At 38.6% G+C, this 17,798-nt stretch overlaps 2 protein-coding genes across 2 annotated transcripts; one reads left to right on the top strand and one right to left on the bottom strand.

Moving 5' to 3' along the window:
• Positions 1–330: 330 nt before the first annotated feature.
• LOC149113472 (uncharacterized) lies at positions 331–11,992 on the bottom strand. The gene is made up of 5 exons (XM_089288355.1): positions 11,916–11,992; positions 10,829–10,953; positions 2,943–3,180; positions 2,227–2,314; positions 331–848 (listed from the first exon to the last, which is right to left on the bottom strand). The coding sequence occupies exons 1-4, from the start codon at positions 11,980–11,982 to the stop codon at positions 2,229–2,231; spliced, it is 516 nt and encodes a 171-aa protein (XP_089144481.1). The 5' UTR covers positions 11,983–11,992; the 3' UTR covers positions 331–848; positions 2,227–2,228.
• Positions 11,993–12,158: 166 nt separating this feature from the next.
• Positions 12,159–14,189, top strand: LOC110051313 (uncharacterized). The gene has a single exon (XM_020757350.2). The coding sequence runs from the start codon at positions 12,159–12,161 to the stop codon at positions 13,260–13,262; it is 1,104 nt and encodes a 367-aa protein (XP_020613009.2). The 3' UTR covers positions 13,263–14,189.
• The last annotated feature ends 3,609 nt before the right edge of the window (positions 14,190–17,798 follow it).

Genomic DNA, 17,798 nt, shown 5'->3' with positions numbered 1-17,798 from the left:
ATGTGCGTGACGTTTGATACTACTTCATATGCAGAAAAATAATTGTAAATCATTTTTTGAAGGAATTTAATAATTCTACTAGTTTCTCCCTTACTCCACTTCGCTTCTCTAATTCCCATGTACCCTTTCCCCAGCATCGCCCACCAAAGTTCTTCCCTTCGACTTTCCCTTTGGCTCCACTGTGCTTTCCCTCTAATTTCCACATCCGGCCGGTTTCTTAGTTCTCCAGGTTTGTTTTTCAAAAACTCCCCTAATTATGATGTCCTCCCATGCTCCTCGTCCCAACACGCCCCCCCCCCCCACCCCCCCACCCTCCCGCAATAATGACCATTTTAATTTTGCAAGAGACGATGAACATTTTATTTGTTAGGTACTTGCCTATTACAGGAAATAACTTTTACCATCCACCCTCATAACTCCTGCCTGTGTCTTCCTTCTCTGAGAGGAATTTCTCAACCACTTCGCCACACTATACACTAGTGAAAATACTCAATTCTTTCCTCCTAACATATCTTGTTGGCAGATAAACTCCGTCGGTTACCAACGGAAGTCGCACCTTATTAATAAATAAGTATTCATTGTACACGTCTTTAAAAAGATTAGAGTTTTTCCAACTGTCAGTTTGCAGTTCGCATCTCATTTGAGCACACTTGCAATACATATATTTTTACGAACAAAGTTTTAATACAGCCATCACGATAGCTTGAAGGCTTGTTTTAGTCTTGTAAGAAGTTCCCAGACTTCAATTTGTTGTTGTCCTTTTTTAAACTAGGATGCTTCATCCTGTTTTAGGCTGCCCCTTATAAGAGCTATCCTCGTGGTAGTGCTGACAGTAACCCGCGGCAAATCTGAATAGAAAACAACAGAGGCACGCAAGGCGTGCAGGAGTTATTTTGTGTGCGTTTGTGGTTAAGAGGCATGAAATGGCACTGTTAGAATGTTGTTGTATAGTGGATTTTATGAAGTGGGAGAGATTTAGGATGGGATATATAGCAATCCAAATTATTTTTCAGATAACTGCAGAAATTCTGGGGCGCTCATTGGCAAACTTTCATTTTCAATACGTGGACAGACAGACACATTGTCAAATTAGTTTGCGGATCCACAGCTACTTTGACAATGTTATGACAAAATTTATGATCAATAACAGGACAGACGCATGAAAAACTGACGTCTATTTGTTAGGTTAGCTATTGGGGCTGGTTGTTAACGATCTACATACATAAAATATGTGGGCACGAAAAGTGGTGCAAGTATTCTTTGATGTAAATGTTTAATCTCATATAGCTGTCACTGATTATTATTTTCACTTATAATTTAGATAGGACCCTGCGCGCGCTCTGATTGGTCGAAACTCATGTTTTATCAGAGTTTAGAAAACAGCCCTAAGAAAATACGCGCGCTGATTGGTTAAAAATCGTGTTTCTATCCGGCTCGATGGAAGCACAGAACTAGCACGAGCTGTTGACGTAATGATGGCGCGTGCAAAGAGAATTTACATTTTGATGATCAAAGTAAACAAGTTGTTTTTCTTTTTTTCGTGGCGGTGTTTCCTAAAAGAAATAGAAAACATGTTCACCGTGTTTCTATCAAGTTTTAGTATAAATCTACTAGCTTTCTATCACGAATGCCGTTCTCTGATTGGCTACGCTACTCACTATCTATTCTGTGATAGATAGTGAGTAGCGTAGCAGTGTACCCTTGTTAACAAAAAAACGGCCGCTTCTTTACGTTTTCGAAGTGTCTGTGAAGAGGATTAAGATAAAGTTTTGAACGACTATACTTATACTAAAACAGTTAGATTATTCGCTCTAGATTTCTATGCGTGATAGAAATCTCGAGCTCGTAATCTAATTGTTTAATAGAAACACTCATGAAAGTTTGGGAGACCTCGAAAAAGCTGTGGAAACCCTCGCCTGCGGTTCGTGTTGCCACGATAGAAACACGGTACATGTTTTCTATTTCTTAAATAAAACATAGAAAAAGCGTGTTTTATTGTTTTTCGCCACATTACCTCTATATCATGAAGCAAATGAAGAAGTCTAAGTAGTGTATTACGCTGTGATAAAACACTCCGGACGTTTGAGAACACCGAGAAATGTAGAAAATGTTTTCTACATTTCCCTTGTGTTCTCAAATGCCCATCGTGTTTTATCACAGTGTAATACACGGCTTAGGCTTCTTCATTCGTTCAATCAGTTTATCATGACATGCGCAACTCCATACCGTCATGTCGAAGAATAATAGGCGAGTGCGCATGACCAGAAATATATCACAAGACTGCAGGATAATCCAACAACTGGTGTGTACCATGCTGAAAGAAAATATTGAACATCAGACCAGATAACCGGCGGGTATTCAACTCTGAGCTGCTGTTCGAGACTTCTTATAGGAGCTTATCAGTAGAGCATTGTAGTTTAAAAAGTGAATAGGTTAAATTGTAAGGCGACATGTAGATGAGGAAACTAAATCAAACAGTCGAGCGCCAAACTGTAATTAACTATAAAGAAAAAAATGCTTCATTTATTGCATCGTCATCTACCAAATCAAGCGATGACGTTTTTTTGCTAGACCAATCCTAATTTGCTAGTCTAGTAATAGTCCAATGTAGTCTAGTCTAATTTACTGGATAATTCCTGTTTTATAGAGCGGCTTTCACTTGCGTGCCGAAAGTATATCAGGCAATTACTTTAGTTCTGGTTTTTCTGCGGTTTGGGATTGGCTGAGTAGTCTATAATTGGTAAATAATTGGTTTGGTTTTGGTTTTACGACACTCAATTAAAAGTCACTTAATTGGTTGTTTTACGTGCTAATCAATAGAAAGATGCGCCAATTCGGAAATTAATCTCATTTTTAGCTGCAACAACAAGGCTTACATCCAAAAGCTTGTTATTGAACAGAGCTGATGCATATATTTACGATACGAAATGGCAACCACTCACCCATACTTTCCTCCTCGGGTGTGTCACAAATCGGTTCATCTTCATCACTGTTACTCTCCCAGTTGTCATGGTAACGTTGTATGTTAATGAGCGGTGGAATAACAGGCTTGGCTGGTAGGCTTAGAGTACGCTTAGAACGCTGGGTAAGTAGACTGGGTTGTCCGAGCGGTTTGAGGGAATGAGACCGAGTGTTGCGCGCTCTCTCTTGCAGGGACATAACGTCACTGTTGTAGTTTAGCTGCAATAGAAAGTGCAATGCTTTGAAATACAAAAATATATAAACCTGCGCTGTAGAAGAGGAGAAAAAAGATTTCAAGATGACCTTATTAATTCCATACCAATAAATTGGTTTAATTATTGACAAATTTTTTTGCGGATTCATTAGCTGACAGACTTACAGACTGACCCACTAATTCACTTAATTTAGAAACTGGGACTCAGGAGGAAGGATTAGCTAGGCTTGCAGCCGGACTGGCAGCAGACTTAATTGAATAACTTATAACGGCTCACCCTTTCAAAGGGGCAACCCGGGGAGAATCTTATTTAGAAAAGGACACAGATGCTGGTCGTAGAATTGGAATTAAACCCCTAAAGGAGAACAATGTTAGCGTGGCTCAAGCTTTATTTGACTCTAAGAAGACACCACCAAGTGAGAGTTGTAGTGGCTAACAACGCTGCCATCATGTGTTTTCATCCATAAACAAAAAGCACCAAACACAGCAACCACGTGTACAAACACGGAATAACGATTATGATGGTGACGAGGAGGACGATGATGACGATGATGGCGTTGTTTTCTCTCTTTGCGTGCAACCCTGTGAGACACCTTCACCCTGAAAACCTAACTACTACCAAAATCTTCCAATTTACGCAACTAAAGGAAAACGCGAGCATCCCGCCCCTTTCAGTCACGAGGGATTCCTACTACACAACGGCACAGTCTCTATAAGCGGAGTTCAACGTTCTATATTTGCAACACGTACTGGCAACTGATCATTCCATCCTATTTGAATTACAAATTGCGGAACACTCGAAGTAATGCAAGCCAGTTATTATACTTTCAAAATGCTGCTACTATTTTTTTTCCTATTTTACTGAGAAATTTTAAAATTCCAAACAAAATACATAGCCCAAAATTACTTGAACGCCTGACATTCTACAAACGTCATGCACGCGCAAGTAGTCATATACTTATCAGTTACTGACTCTTCGGACATAACAGCAGCTAATATTTTTATTTAAATATGCGTACAGCTGACTTCCCGTTGCAAGATAAGTTGTAATCTTTGAGTAAATGACAAAAATACTGCTACCTTGTAAAAACTCAGCCCCCGCATTCTTTTCGACGATTTTTACAGACTTTGCGAATCAAAATTTCTAACTGAAAATATTGAGGTTATGATTTCGTTCGATACACGTGACATTATGTCAGAACTTTAAAATTTCACAGAAATGTTTTGGATTTTTTTTTCACATGTATAATCAAAATAAAAGCTTACCTTCGATACTGAATTTCGTGCGAAATGCTCAGTCGTCTTGTCTTGACTGATCTGGCTTATCTGATTGCAATGTACAATACTATTATCTATTCACTATTAACATTCAGGCACGCAGCACTTACGATTTAATCGGTGCTCTAAGGTGGAGTGGCTTGAGGGCTTTTCATTTCAGTCAATTTAAATCCAATTTTTTTCTTTGACGGGATTAACGTAAGCTCAGATCATAAAACCTTCGTCATGGCCGACGTCATGCGCATCATCAAGACAAATTTCAAGTCGCCCACTTTCCGATCGATAAAACAAAGGGAAATTATTCGCATGGGTTACTTTTAAACCTCTGGTATATTAGATAGAATAAGATTGTATATCTTGAATGTCGATACGACTTACTTGACTTTGTAATGAACTTTTTTCTCAAGAAGAGTTTAAATGGTGCTGTGTACCTTTGAGGCTCAATGCAATTCCTTAACGACTCAGAAAATCCAACAAATGCATCTTCCCAAATTAAATCGATTAGTGAAGGTGGCCTTTGTATCACTGCTGTGCTATGCAAGCCAAATAAAGACGGTATGTTTAGAATGTTTACTCATGCAACTTTCCATTATTTTTTGGCACAAAAGATTCAGTGAGTGAATAAAGCTATCGTGAATGCGCGTTCTACAATTCAGCAAGCCAAATGCATGCAAGATTATTTCAAAGCAAAATAGCGTTAAGTGTTCAAATATTGAACAATACAGTCGAAGATTTTAGTCTCTATTGTAACCTCTAACAATCAGTTGAAAACTATATAATGACGAAGCAGTTTGAGGTCGTTATGCAAATTTAAGGTGCCGTTAAGGATTTGGAAGTACTTTATAGAAATCGCATCAAACCTCGAACGATCTTCACTTTCTCCGATTTTCCTTCATGAAGGCAGTGTGTTATTTTTTATCAACATCTTAGTGACATCTTCTAGCTGTTCAGTGTTTCAAAATAATAGTCCAACATTTCTTTGTTGATAATCGAATTTTAAAAAAATGCAAAATTGGATCCAATATGTGTCAAACTGCACGTTAAAATAAAATTTACATATGACGATATCTTTTTCCCCACTTAACAGAACTTAATTGCCGAACTGAGTGTTTTATTTTATATTTTATTGTTTGAATTCCGAAAAAAGCCCCTAAAAAACAAACAAGCTGATTAACCTACATTGTGTAATGAAGACAGGTTGACATCTGAAAATGAAGCAAAGGAAAACGACCTCCTTCTTACAAACTCCCGCTAAACTGAATCAGTCGTTCTACAATAAACGTGTTTAAATTTGGTTATGAACAATTTTATATCCTAGCAAAAGGTTCCTTGGTTCGATTTTCTTTTTTATAAAAACATTCACTTTCGTAGTCATTTGCGATGATTTAATGCCACCGTCTTAGTATCAACAAGAAATCTCTTTTAAAACATCTCACTGATAAACAAGAGATGCTTGCTGCCAGAGTTGTCGTGTTAAGTAAATAGTCTCTCGTTAGAATGGAAAGAGTGCTGCTTTCAATTTAATCAAGAACTCTCCATATTGTCGTTCATTAAATACACTGACGTGAGAAAACTCAATCTGTCTTGAAAATGCTTCCGTATGCAAGTGTTGAACGTCATTGACGCCAAGAGCTTCGTCTGTTATGTATCTGTGTTCCAGTAATGTCTTTTTTCAGTTCTTTTTTTTTTTCTGAAATAAGTAAACTTGAATAAGGATTAATATGCTCAGCTCCCACAAGTTGTGCGAAGTAATATCTTAGTTTCGGTGCACCGGTTGTACTCAAAAGAATGACACGCTTATGCCATTCAATATATAACTGATTTGTTTAGTCGAGGTTCAACTTAAGAAAATTAGAATTCTTCGGAGACCCTTCTCGCTGCTTCTGTGTGACGCTTAATGAGCGGAACAAGTCGAAATCATAACAAAAGTATAGATCATCAAAAGCAACAACAATACACTCTATTAACTTCAAACAGGAAACAGACCGAGGCACAGGATTCACCCGTGGTATTGCTTCGTGAACATGCTGGTTGATTTCGCAGTTCAGTTCAACTGAGATGTTTGTAAACCGCGATATAACCGGCTAAATGACGTAATAAATCCTGGGCTAGCCACCACAAATAGAAACATGGGATACAAACTAAAACACGCCGTTTACGACCAAGATGTCTGTCAGTTCAGTTACGAAAATCCGCACAACATTGCGCTTTCTTACGTCCATAGCGTCATGTAAGTAATATCATGTACAATACTACATCATGAACAGCAAGATATTTAAATGCAGCTCAGCAGTCAATAACAGTCTTATTGCACGATATCATCAGTGATGCGAAGAGTATGAGATTGACAGAAGCAAAGAGCATACCTATTTCAGCCGAGTGTGTTATTTCTTTTCTCTCTTTTGCCGCTGTTTAAATCAGACTGTCCCTCGGGCCAAACACTGAGCTTGTTAGGAATTTCATTAAATAAACACTTGGTTTTGTTCGCCGTGCGAAAGAAATGCTCTCTTCTTGAAAAACAATAACAATATATCTATTCTGGGACTGAATTCTAATGAGATATGCAGGCGTGAAAATTCCTTTCAAAATTTAACGTACGTTCGACTGGGATTCTCAGAGAATTCGCTAGGAAGGAAAGGTTTTTTTTCGAGTTGTCTTATCTGAAAAAATTGTATTATATTTAAGTAAACACACAGAAAAAGGATAGCAGCCGTTGCCATGAAATCCGTGTTAAACCTCGCTATTGAAAGTTCATTGAAATATAAAACAAAAGAAAAGATTATTAGAAGACTGAATGTGTTTATTGTCATAACTGTTTTTAAGAATAGCTTTATCAAAATGACAGAAAATCAGATAAACACATGGTGAGCTTTCCATTAGTTTGACGCAAAATATACCGAGAAAGAGAGGAAGCAAGTCGCCTTTTACGAAGAATCCCACTTACTATATATTTGTGTTAAAAAAATGACAATTCTAGTCACGATCGACAAACGATTTGAGCGTACGTGAATGCAACCGAGAAAAAAAACCAATATCTTGATTTACGACCAATTTCCAGGACGCACATTACAAGTTTAGACTAAGTTTTGCAAGCTCTGGTTCACGCGTTCTAACTCGTGTTAACTACAGCCTAGTAGATTTACAGTTGGACCCCGCTAATTCGAACTCGGTTATTTCGAATTTCCCGTTATTTCGAACTCACACCCTTTCCGTTTGATTTGCTCTCCAGTCATTTACTATCGGCTATTTCCAACTCCCACTATTTCGAACTATTTTTCTTTTCCCTTAAGAGTTCGAAATAGCAGGGTTCAACTGTATGTTATTTACCATGCCGTTCCGCACGAGGGAAATACCGGCCCTTATTTCGAGCGCGGTATAGATAACACCTAGGGACGAAATTTCCCTTCATGACAGACCAGTACAGACTCGAGCAAGCGTTGTTAACAACAGATTACCACACAGACTGAATGTTTGTCGAAACCATACCATGTCCAAAGAAAGTATTGGACCGACTGCAAATCATTCTGATTGGCTGAGTTTAGTTATTAGTCCTCACAGCTGTCTCAGTCGCGCAATAATTACAATCACCGCTAACATATTTTAAGTGTTGGAAGTATTGAAAAAGAACTTTGCTATTGACACTTATTGGCTGATGCTGGATCTTTAGACTCGTTGTATTCTAGGTGCAGAAGCGGATTTTCAAACGAACTGTGACATGCAAATTACTTACTTAGTCTTCTCAGTTTGGTATTTTGTATTAGTCTGTGTTCCTTTATTAGTATGAATGTCTCCCAGGCTACATGGTTTGACACTTAAATAAAGTTTTATTATTATTATTATTATTATTATTATTGATTGTTATTATACATTTTTTTCAATGTTCATTCCGAGAATGAGACGGTATACAAAAAAAGGACGGTATTCTCATGTTTAGTGACGATTTTCCTTATTCTCATCATCTGTCTGTAAGACAATGTACCCGCGATATCGTAAGGAGAAATTACGTGCTCGTTACTCTTGCAATTTTCCTTGCTCGAAAGATGAACTTTGCACGGAACAAATTAATTTCGGTCGATTTTGTTGACATACACCTGTCAATAAATGTATTTTCCGTTTTATGAATACCAACTATGAGATGAAATTGATCTTGTTATTCATGAAGTTGTGTAAGTTAAATTTCTGTTTGCTTTGTATGACATTGTTTGTCACAATCAGTTTACCAAGAAAAAATAAAGTGAATAATTTTCATAAATATTTTACCCTAGAGAATAAATGCTGCCCGAGGCTGCAGGCCGAGGGCAGCATTTTCAAGCCCGAGGTCACAGTTTTTCACTATACGGACCGACCCTAAGCCGGCAAATAACATGTCTATTTTTTTTTCCTACGGTAAATTGGTTTTACAGATTACAAATGGGTTTGTTTACGCAACTTTGTTATTGAATCGGCTTCACGCCGTCTACTGACGATTTGTAAAAAACTCTTCGCAACGAGCGCGTATCTCAGAGAGTAGACAAAGACAGACAGATATTTTTCTAACTACTTCATGTTAGTTGCACCTATTTCACCAGTTAAGTTCTCCAAAATTGTTTCTGCGGTGTGAAATTTCGTGCGAAGTTTGAAGTTTTACTAGAAAAACAATTTCTGTCAGTCGTTGTTTTTAAGATCACTTGAAATCAGACTTTTCTACCGTAAATGGAATAGCAGAAAGCGAGGAAATTCGTTAACTGGATTCCACAGAAATTCTCCTAAATACAGCAACGATCAGAGAGGTAAACTCGACTGAAATTGACTCAAATTTTACGGCGAGAGAAAGACAGGATTACGCGCCATTACAGCGCCAAGCTACAAACGACCAAGTAAACTCTCACAACTTCAAAACACTCGATAGGATTTACTAACAGTGACTTTCCTTGCCATTTTAAAGGGAACTGAGATAAACTTGCGTTGACTAATCGTCGATGGATGTGTAAAAAAGGCAAAAGATTGACGATTACCGCTAACTTTTAGGAGCGAAATTTAGGTAGCGGGGAAAAAATCCGGCCCGTAAGTCGTATCGTAAATAGCTGAACCGGTCACGTGCGTATGATTAGCCAATCAAATTCGAGGATTTAGGATTCCTATCCGCTCAGACGCTTGAGAAAAAATAATAATCGCCGGGTAATATTGTCAACCTGGGGTAGCCACATTGTTGATAAAACACATATCAGTTGCCATTATATGTGCCTACGGGACATTTGCATCGGAGGGGTGTGACGGCGATACAAATTGTTTTACATATTATACAGAGAAACTATGTATTAAAAGATTTGGGTCGATGTTGTTCATAGCTACAACACTGCTTTGATATATCATAAAACATTTGGAAAAGTTCATGAATTGGTATCATGGTATGAATAGGGTTAGGCTTGTCCAAGTAATTGCCGGCCTTTCAACTAAAACCCGGCACTTCCAGCTAATGTAAAGATTTCCTGCATAGGCAGTGGATTGTTTCAGCGGCTTGTCAGCCAGGGCTTGTAAACTTGTCACTGGATAAATAGTTGCATCTGTGATTCAGTTTGGGAAGCGATGCGTGACAAATTTTCAGTGAACTCTCTAGGTAAAATTTTATGTAGCAACTATTTTTGACTTAAATCTCGTCCCTCATACTTACCTTACTCTGTTACCTTGTTTAACGAGCTTCCAGAGGAGATTAAACCTTACGTCGTCTTTAAAACCTTACGTCGTCTTTAAAAATATGCTAAAAAACGAGCAGCCGTTGAGAATGCAACGACTCTACTTGAAAGGCGTCAAACCTTTCAGACCGCTAACGTTGTCGTATACGTGAAACATAAAACAATCCTCGCTGCGGCAGAAATCCGATCAGAATGACTTTGTTATGCCAAGAAAAGCATCTCTAACTTTGCCGTAGGAAATCAGTGATATTTCTATGTAAACACTTTTAATGATTTGTCGAAAAATACAAATGTAACTTGTTTTCAAAAGCAGCCGGTGGTTTCGTCTGTTGTTTCACGGTAGGTCATGAAACAACCGACTAAAATAACCCGCAGAAATAATAATATTCTTTTGCTGGAGAAGTGAAAAGTGTGTTAAACCCCTCAAGGGTCATCAATTTAATTTATTTTCGCGATGAAATTTTTTTAAGTTAAGGTTGCGAATTTTTTTAATTTCCCGATGTTTTTATTTTAGAATTGGCATTATTTTCAGTCCCGATAACCTTATCGATGTCTTCGTAAGCAACCCAGGAAACAATTATGCTCTCAAGCAAATGATATTATTGGAAAACAGTTTTCAATGTAATCAGTAGAACTGAAATGTTTTAAGGAAGAGAATTTAATAGAATACGTACTGAAGCGACGTTAAACAGCAGGTACAAACCTTTGTTTCACGGCAGAAAACAGCTGCTGTGTAAAAACCCCCCATCTTGCTTGCAGCGTGATACGCAAACAATAGAAGATGTGATCCCGAGCTAAAACGTTGAGTGTTGAAAATCGAACCAAGACCTGTAAGTGTAAAAGGCGGAGGTAAATCCCAAAGGGAAGCTGCTAAACAAACAGCCTGTATTTTCTTATCTTGACAATACTTTGCTAATAAAAGAGGAGACAGTCCAACCCAAAAATTCAAGGCCGCCTAAAGTCTAACGCTCAAAAAGCGCTCTTTATTCCGGACAAGAAATTCAAGGCCATTTAAAGCACAGGGCAAAAGCCACGAGGATGGTGAACTTGATCATTTATAAAGAAAACACACCTGACTAAAGACTGAATTCTCTTGAAAAAATTGAAGAAAATGTGTTGGAAACATTGAGGAGAATTTGGAATAGGGAGCTTGTTAATAGATTGACAATAGTTCTTGTGAACATCCAAAACTTTCATATTCACTCAGTTCGTTTGCCTAATGACCAAACGCTGTAAAATGTCTTATTACGCAAGAGAAGAAAAGATAACACAACCTGGGAAAAAGGTCGAACTATCAGTCAACCACAAATATTCAAATCAGCCATTGCACGTGGTCGTGATAGGCACGTGGAAAGCAACACACCACATCGTCTGGTATGTATGTTACTAAACCCACATAATTTCCGCGACGCAACGCAACGCAAATGAATTATTTATGCCCGGTATTCATGCTTTCAGCGATAATTTCGGGAAAATTTTTTTTTGCAGATTTAAAGTTACCAATGTAATAATGTGGATTTCTTGTTCTGTTTTAGAAGATTCTGTCCGTGATGCTGAATATTTCGGTCGTTTCAAATCTATACATGTTATTCCAAAATGGCCGCCATTTAAGTATTCTTTTGTTTACTTGCAAATTAGCCCTTTTTACCTCGTTCTTAAACTCGAAATTCAAAAGAATATTTTCCCTTAAACGAGGCAACAAGGGCTCATTGTCAAGCAAACAAAAGAATACTAAAATGGCCGCCATTTTGGAATAAGGTGTATTGAATTTCCGTCGGCTTGGCACTCACCTTGAATAACCTTCATCCACGCGACCTTGAGCAACACGCGCTTTCCTTGCTTCTGGTTGGTTGTCATGTTGTGACTGGAAAATTTTACCAAAAGATGCTATAGCTAGTCTAACACACCGGCCACCAGATATATAAGCAAACAACCTTTGTGGTTTTTTGTTTGTAGATTTTAGTTTAGAGTTCAGGTTCGTCGGCGAAAACGTGAAGTTCTCAGTTTTAAACTCTTCAGGAACTACTTCTACAATGCCGGAAAGTTACATCACACTCAACAAGACTCCTCGGCCGACTAATGACCCGCCATTTACGCTGAAGGAATTGAAAGCCGCCATTCCTGCTCATTGTTTTGAGCGAAACACCTTCAAGTCGTTTACTTATGTCGCTTTGGATTTAACCATGGCGTGGGTTCTGTTTTTAAGCACAGGATATTTCACCCATCCATATTTAACGCCATGGGCCTCGTACATTCTCTGGCCGGTTTATTGGATCTGCCAAGGCTGCGTCTGCACTGGTATATGGGTTTTAGCCCACGAATGTGGCCACTACTCGTTTTCGGATAGCAAGACAGTCTGTGACTTCACTGGGCTTGCGTTACACACCCCTCTTCTTGTGCCGTACCATTCCTGGCGAATTAGTCACGCAAAACATCACCGAAGCACAAACGATATGGACCGCGATGAAGTGTTTGTCCCCAGCACAAAAGATGAGTTCAGAAAAGGAAGTTTGGCAGCTCTTTCTCCTTCATGGAACGTTTTAAGCCTGTTGAAACTGTTCTTATTCGGTTGGCCTGCGTATCTTCTGTTCCATGTCACAGGTCGTAAATATCACACACATACGGATCACTTCAACCCCAATAGCCCAATTTTCAGCGACAAAGATTACCGAGACGTGATAATTAGCGACGTCGCACTGGTGGCGTGGATCGGTTTCCTTGGTTACCTGGCTTCTGTTAATTCTGTGTTGTGGCTGGTGAAAGTCTATATCATCCCGTATCTCATAGTGAACTTCTGGTTGGTATTTATTACCGACTTGCAGCATTCTGACGCAGCTGTGCCTCATTACAAAGGACGGCAGTGGAGCTGGCTTAAGGGAGCCCTGTGTACGGTTGATCGAGACTATGGCATTTTGAATTACGTCTTTCATCATATCGGTGACACACATATTGCCCATCACGTGTTCTCATACATGCCACATTACCATGCGGTGGAGGCGACCAAGCATCTGAAAAAAGCTTTAGGAGAGTTTTATTACAAAGATAACACCCCGATATTCAAGGCCATGTGGTTGACTGGGAGATATTGCCGTTATGTTGAAAACTCGGGTGACATTCTGTGGTATAAACACGATTAATGTATATTTCTTTTGTTGATGTCTACTTTGTTACTGATGAATAGGGCACCTCCGTGTAACGTTACGAGAGCCAAAAGACATAATTTCCCTCCTTATGGGAATGAGCTCTATTACGAACATCCACCTCTCGTTTAGCAAAAATAGGTTTAGAACCATTCTGAAGTCAACACAAGTCAATTTTTTTAAATAATACTTTTTAGGAGTGTAGTAATAATATGTAATGTTAACTCTCTTTAAAGATTTCCATATTTCTCTTGCAATCTTGATTATGAGAATTTAGCGATACATCAGAGCAAATGCGTCGATTGGTCTTGTTATGATCAGGCCCTTGATTCTCGTGACTCTCATGTCACAGTTAAATTTGCTATAAAAAGTAAGAAAATTTAGAAATTAATCACTATATAAATTAAAGTAGATCCACAGGAGTGTCCTGACTTTTTAAGTTATAAACATTGGTTCTTCTCTTGAGATTATTTAGTTCTTTAAGCAAATAATAACGGCTCCAGAGACCAAATTAATTTATTGCCTTGAATAATATATGCGTAAATAAAAATTTCAGCCTGCCATTACTGTGCGTTTACAGCCTTCGGTTTGTAAGAGATTTTTTAAACTTTCAAAAATAATTTCTTGAAGATTTATAACAGTTTTGTAGAGCGATTTAAGTTTCATAGTAGGAAGTCTTGGAAAGCTATTGTTTTTAGAAGCTGTGTTATTATCCTTTAGACCAAATGAAGATCTAGAATCCAACAAGGGAGTCTGAAGATATTTAAGAGTAGGTAAGCGGAGGTAAACGCAATTTCGGCACAAACGTTCTAAAATCTTACTGAAATGTAAAAACTACGAATGGTAAAATACCAAAACTCACAACACTAAGGCAAACGAAAGCTGTTTATAATGAAGCTGTTATTAAAGTTTCTTTTATCCGTACACAGTGTGGGCCTCATTCTTTTACAAAAAGTGAAAAATATAATTCAAACTCCGGCTCCGATTTTCCTAATTCCCCTCGAGTTTTAAAGGCCGTTACTTGCTGTGCCTTGTGACGATGTAATTATGTTTGTTAAGGTTACTGTAGACCTTCAAGGGTGCCTTCTGGAAAATGCTTTCTTTACGTGTTGCTTTAAAGAAAACCACGGCAAACTATATATCAATGTAAAGCTAATAAACTGTAGAATCCGAAAATAACAATATATTTTGCTATTTTTGTTTTGATAGTCACGCGCTAGCCTAAAAACGCAAAAATGATCGTACTTGCTAAACTGAATTACCAGCCTTTGTGTCAACCTCGTTCCCAGGGTCTCTCATCTTACCGCCCCCTGCTCCAGGGGGCGGTAAGATGAGAGATCCTGGGAACTAGGTTGCCTTTGTGTTACCGCGGACATCCAAACTGACTGGACATTATCGATGAGGAGATCGATGGGCTAACAAAGGATGTGAGGCTTTTTCGATATTTCTATTGGCTGCTTAGAAAATCTCTTTCAAAGTTGGACAATAGAAAATTTTCTGACTGCTATTACTCGATGGGGCGTCACAGGAAAAATATTTCGATTTTCGCAAAAGCCTCACCCCCTTTGCTGCGCTAATATCTGACGAACATTTTGGCCAAGTTTCGTTGAAATCCGATAAATCTACATACCCTATTGATTCATTTGAATAGAGGTAATCCACGCAAAAATAAACTTTAAGTTTTCGGCCTCGAAAGAAATTCACAGTTTTCGCACCTCACTGAAGCGGTTGTCTACGTGGCCATGCCGCCAACCAATGAAGCGCAGCTTTGAACTCCCCGGCGGGTTACAGTAACGCTTCCCGGGAGTGAATGTGCAATGCATCTTTACATTTACAGTATATCTTTATATCTTACATCGTCTGCCGTGAAACATTCAGCATCTAAACCGAATCAGCAGATAAATGGTAAAGAAGGAAAGGGGGAGAAAGAGGGATGGTAGCGGAATAGCCTTGAACAGGCCTGCTCGGTGAGCCGAGTCGAGTACGGATATTTACACATTTACGAAAAGAACTAAACGCGCAATTCATCGGCCTGTTTGTTTTAGTAGAATATGGAAAAACACGCCTTAAAGCAGGCGAAAGGAGCGTTTGGAGAAGCTGCCTTGTCAGATGTCAGCGATTAAATTCGTCAGTAATTCCACGGCAATCAACTTTTGTGCCAGAAGAAGCTAGCGCAGGCATCGATGAAACATTCGCTTGCGATTTGCGCTTGCGTTTAAATGTAGGAATCAACAAAAGTGAAGATTTCTCTGCGAGAAATTGGAAGACGTAAACAACAGAAACGAAATACGACTCCGCGGATGGGATCAGTTGCCGCGAAAATTGTTACTGCTCAACTCAAAGGTTGACACATTTTAATTGGCTTATCACAGTTTGCGGTTCATTGACTCGTTTTGAGAATTACGTTTTTGTGGATAACTCGTTCACGTTTTAAGTTTTTGAAATATTTTTTTTGGAAAATTCAGATAAAGTAAAAGTCTTGAATTTGGTGTAAAAAGAACAATTCTGGACAAAATAGGCCCTTGAAGGTCTACAGTAACCTTAAATAAACGAGTCAGTTGGCAAGTGAAAATGTCATTTGGCCGGCAAAAACTTGGTAAATCATTTGCATCTGCGTTATCCTCCTTGAGGTGTTTCTTCATTGTTACCACTAGTGCACGCTGAAACGTTCCAAAACTATTTTTACGGCTTATACGGAACAGTCCACAGTTCACAGTCCACGAATCCCAGGACTGTTAGCATGTAGGGTGGCACATAATCCCTCGCGGTCTTTTGCTATACAATCCCTGCCTGCCTCCCTGGCTGAGGGGACCGCTTCTCTAAACCTCGCTGTATAGTTTTGCCGAGACAGTCACATCTTGCCTAGCCACTTTTCGACTTGCTGTAGGCCCTGGCTCCGAAGGGCTTCGTTTAGGGGCACTGGGTTATGTGTTCCGCAGGAGTTTTTTTTATAAAAAAAGTAAGTGGAGTAGAATGCACCTCAATCTTGAACTTTTGAACTCAATACGAAATAAAAACACTTTCCTTTAATGATACATATCAGTAGAATTGCTATTCTGCCAGAATGCTCATGCAAATGCTGCAATCTGATTGGCTGAGCTACTCGTATCAGTACTATCAGCCATTATAGTTCACCACTTAATTTTCTCCGATTCTTATTGGTCACGTTGTGACGATAAATTGTAAATGAAAACGCTGAAGCTTGTGATTGCGCATGTGTCATTTGGCTCTTACTCACTACGATTTGGTCTGGAACCTATGTCGTGTAATGAATATTGAAACGATTAAGTCCAGTAATTGTGCTTCATGGCATTCGTATACTTAATCATACGTTTAAGTTGATATTTAACTAATATAATTAACTGTTCGATCAAAAACAGGTCACAACGGTAGTCTCTTCAGTCCTGTTTATGAATACCGTGAGCAGTAAGAAGGTGGGCAGTTGTGCATTTTTGTTTCAGGGGGTGATTGTTCACCCTCTTGAAACACCCATACAATTGTTTTCATGCCTGTTCTGAATGAGCCTCCAGGGAACTCAGTGTAATTAACATGAACGCAATCATTCGCGGGCTGAGAAAGCGCTCAAGAAGCTGCTACATGCTAAACGAAACGTGTTACGAAACCAATGTCCCGCGCGTATGAGTAAAGTCACGTTTTTGAAGAGTTTGAATGAAAACTTCTCAAGATCTTTCCAATATCATCAAATATCAGTATCCCAGTTACTCAGTCTTTTAACAAATAGCTAATGAATTTGTTTAGGAAACAATTGCTCGCTGTTCAACATCTTCACTCAGAACAGCACATTGTGTTGTTTGCTGCAAACCACAATTTGTCTACGTTATCTCAGAACGCACATGTCATAAGTGTTCCAGGTAGCTCTAACCACGTTTTGTAACGATGGAATATTGAATAATCTTGATAGCTATCTCACTGGATGATGCAAGTACCATTTTCAGATAATCTGCTTTGGAGAAGCGTGCAGATATATATATATATATATTACATGTCGGCATGACAAACGTGTAAGGCATCGCGTGGCTTTTAGAAAGCATCTATATCAAGCCTTCAGTATGTTAGGAAGTCAAAGATGCCCTCTTGGCGGTGTAAGTAAGTGAGTGGGCCCATTTCAGTCCAAGTGATCAGGGAATACTTAGAAGTTCATTTTAAGAAATCCATTAAGGAAAAGGGGAACGATATCTTTTCTTTCATCTGAGAAAAAACTGCAACAATTAAAATTTATTTACTCGGAAAGAGGGAACTTTAACTAGATTTTTAAACGAGTAACTCAGTAATAAAAAGTTATTTAACGTAGTTATGTCACGGTTTGCGCTTCTTGAAAAGTTTAGCCTAAACTTTTCAAGTTCGTCGTGCGCAATCCATGTTAATTTTCTCCATCCTTAGCTATCCTTGTTCCTTTATGGTTTATTATTATCTCTTTTTTATTTTTCTATCTTAGTAAACCATTATTTTAAGGTTTCCTTCGATTTAATAGTTATTTTGTACGTGGTCAGATTAACTCAAAACGCCCTGAAT

This window comes from Orbicella faveolata, unplaced genomic scaffold (genome assembly GCF_042242905.1).
Source record: "Orbicella faveolata isolate gen_17 unplaced genomic scaffold, um_ofav_v1 contig_15, whole genome shotgun sequence".
Classification (NCBI taxonomy): domain Eukaryota; kingdom Metazoa; phylum Cnidaria; class Anthozoa; order Scleractinia; family Merulinidae; genus Orbicella; species Orbicella faveolata.
The sequence above is the reverse complement of the archived record's forward strand: the minus strand, read 5'-3'. Positions and strand labels throughout refer to the sequence as shown.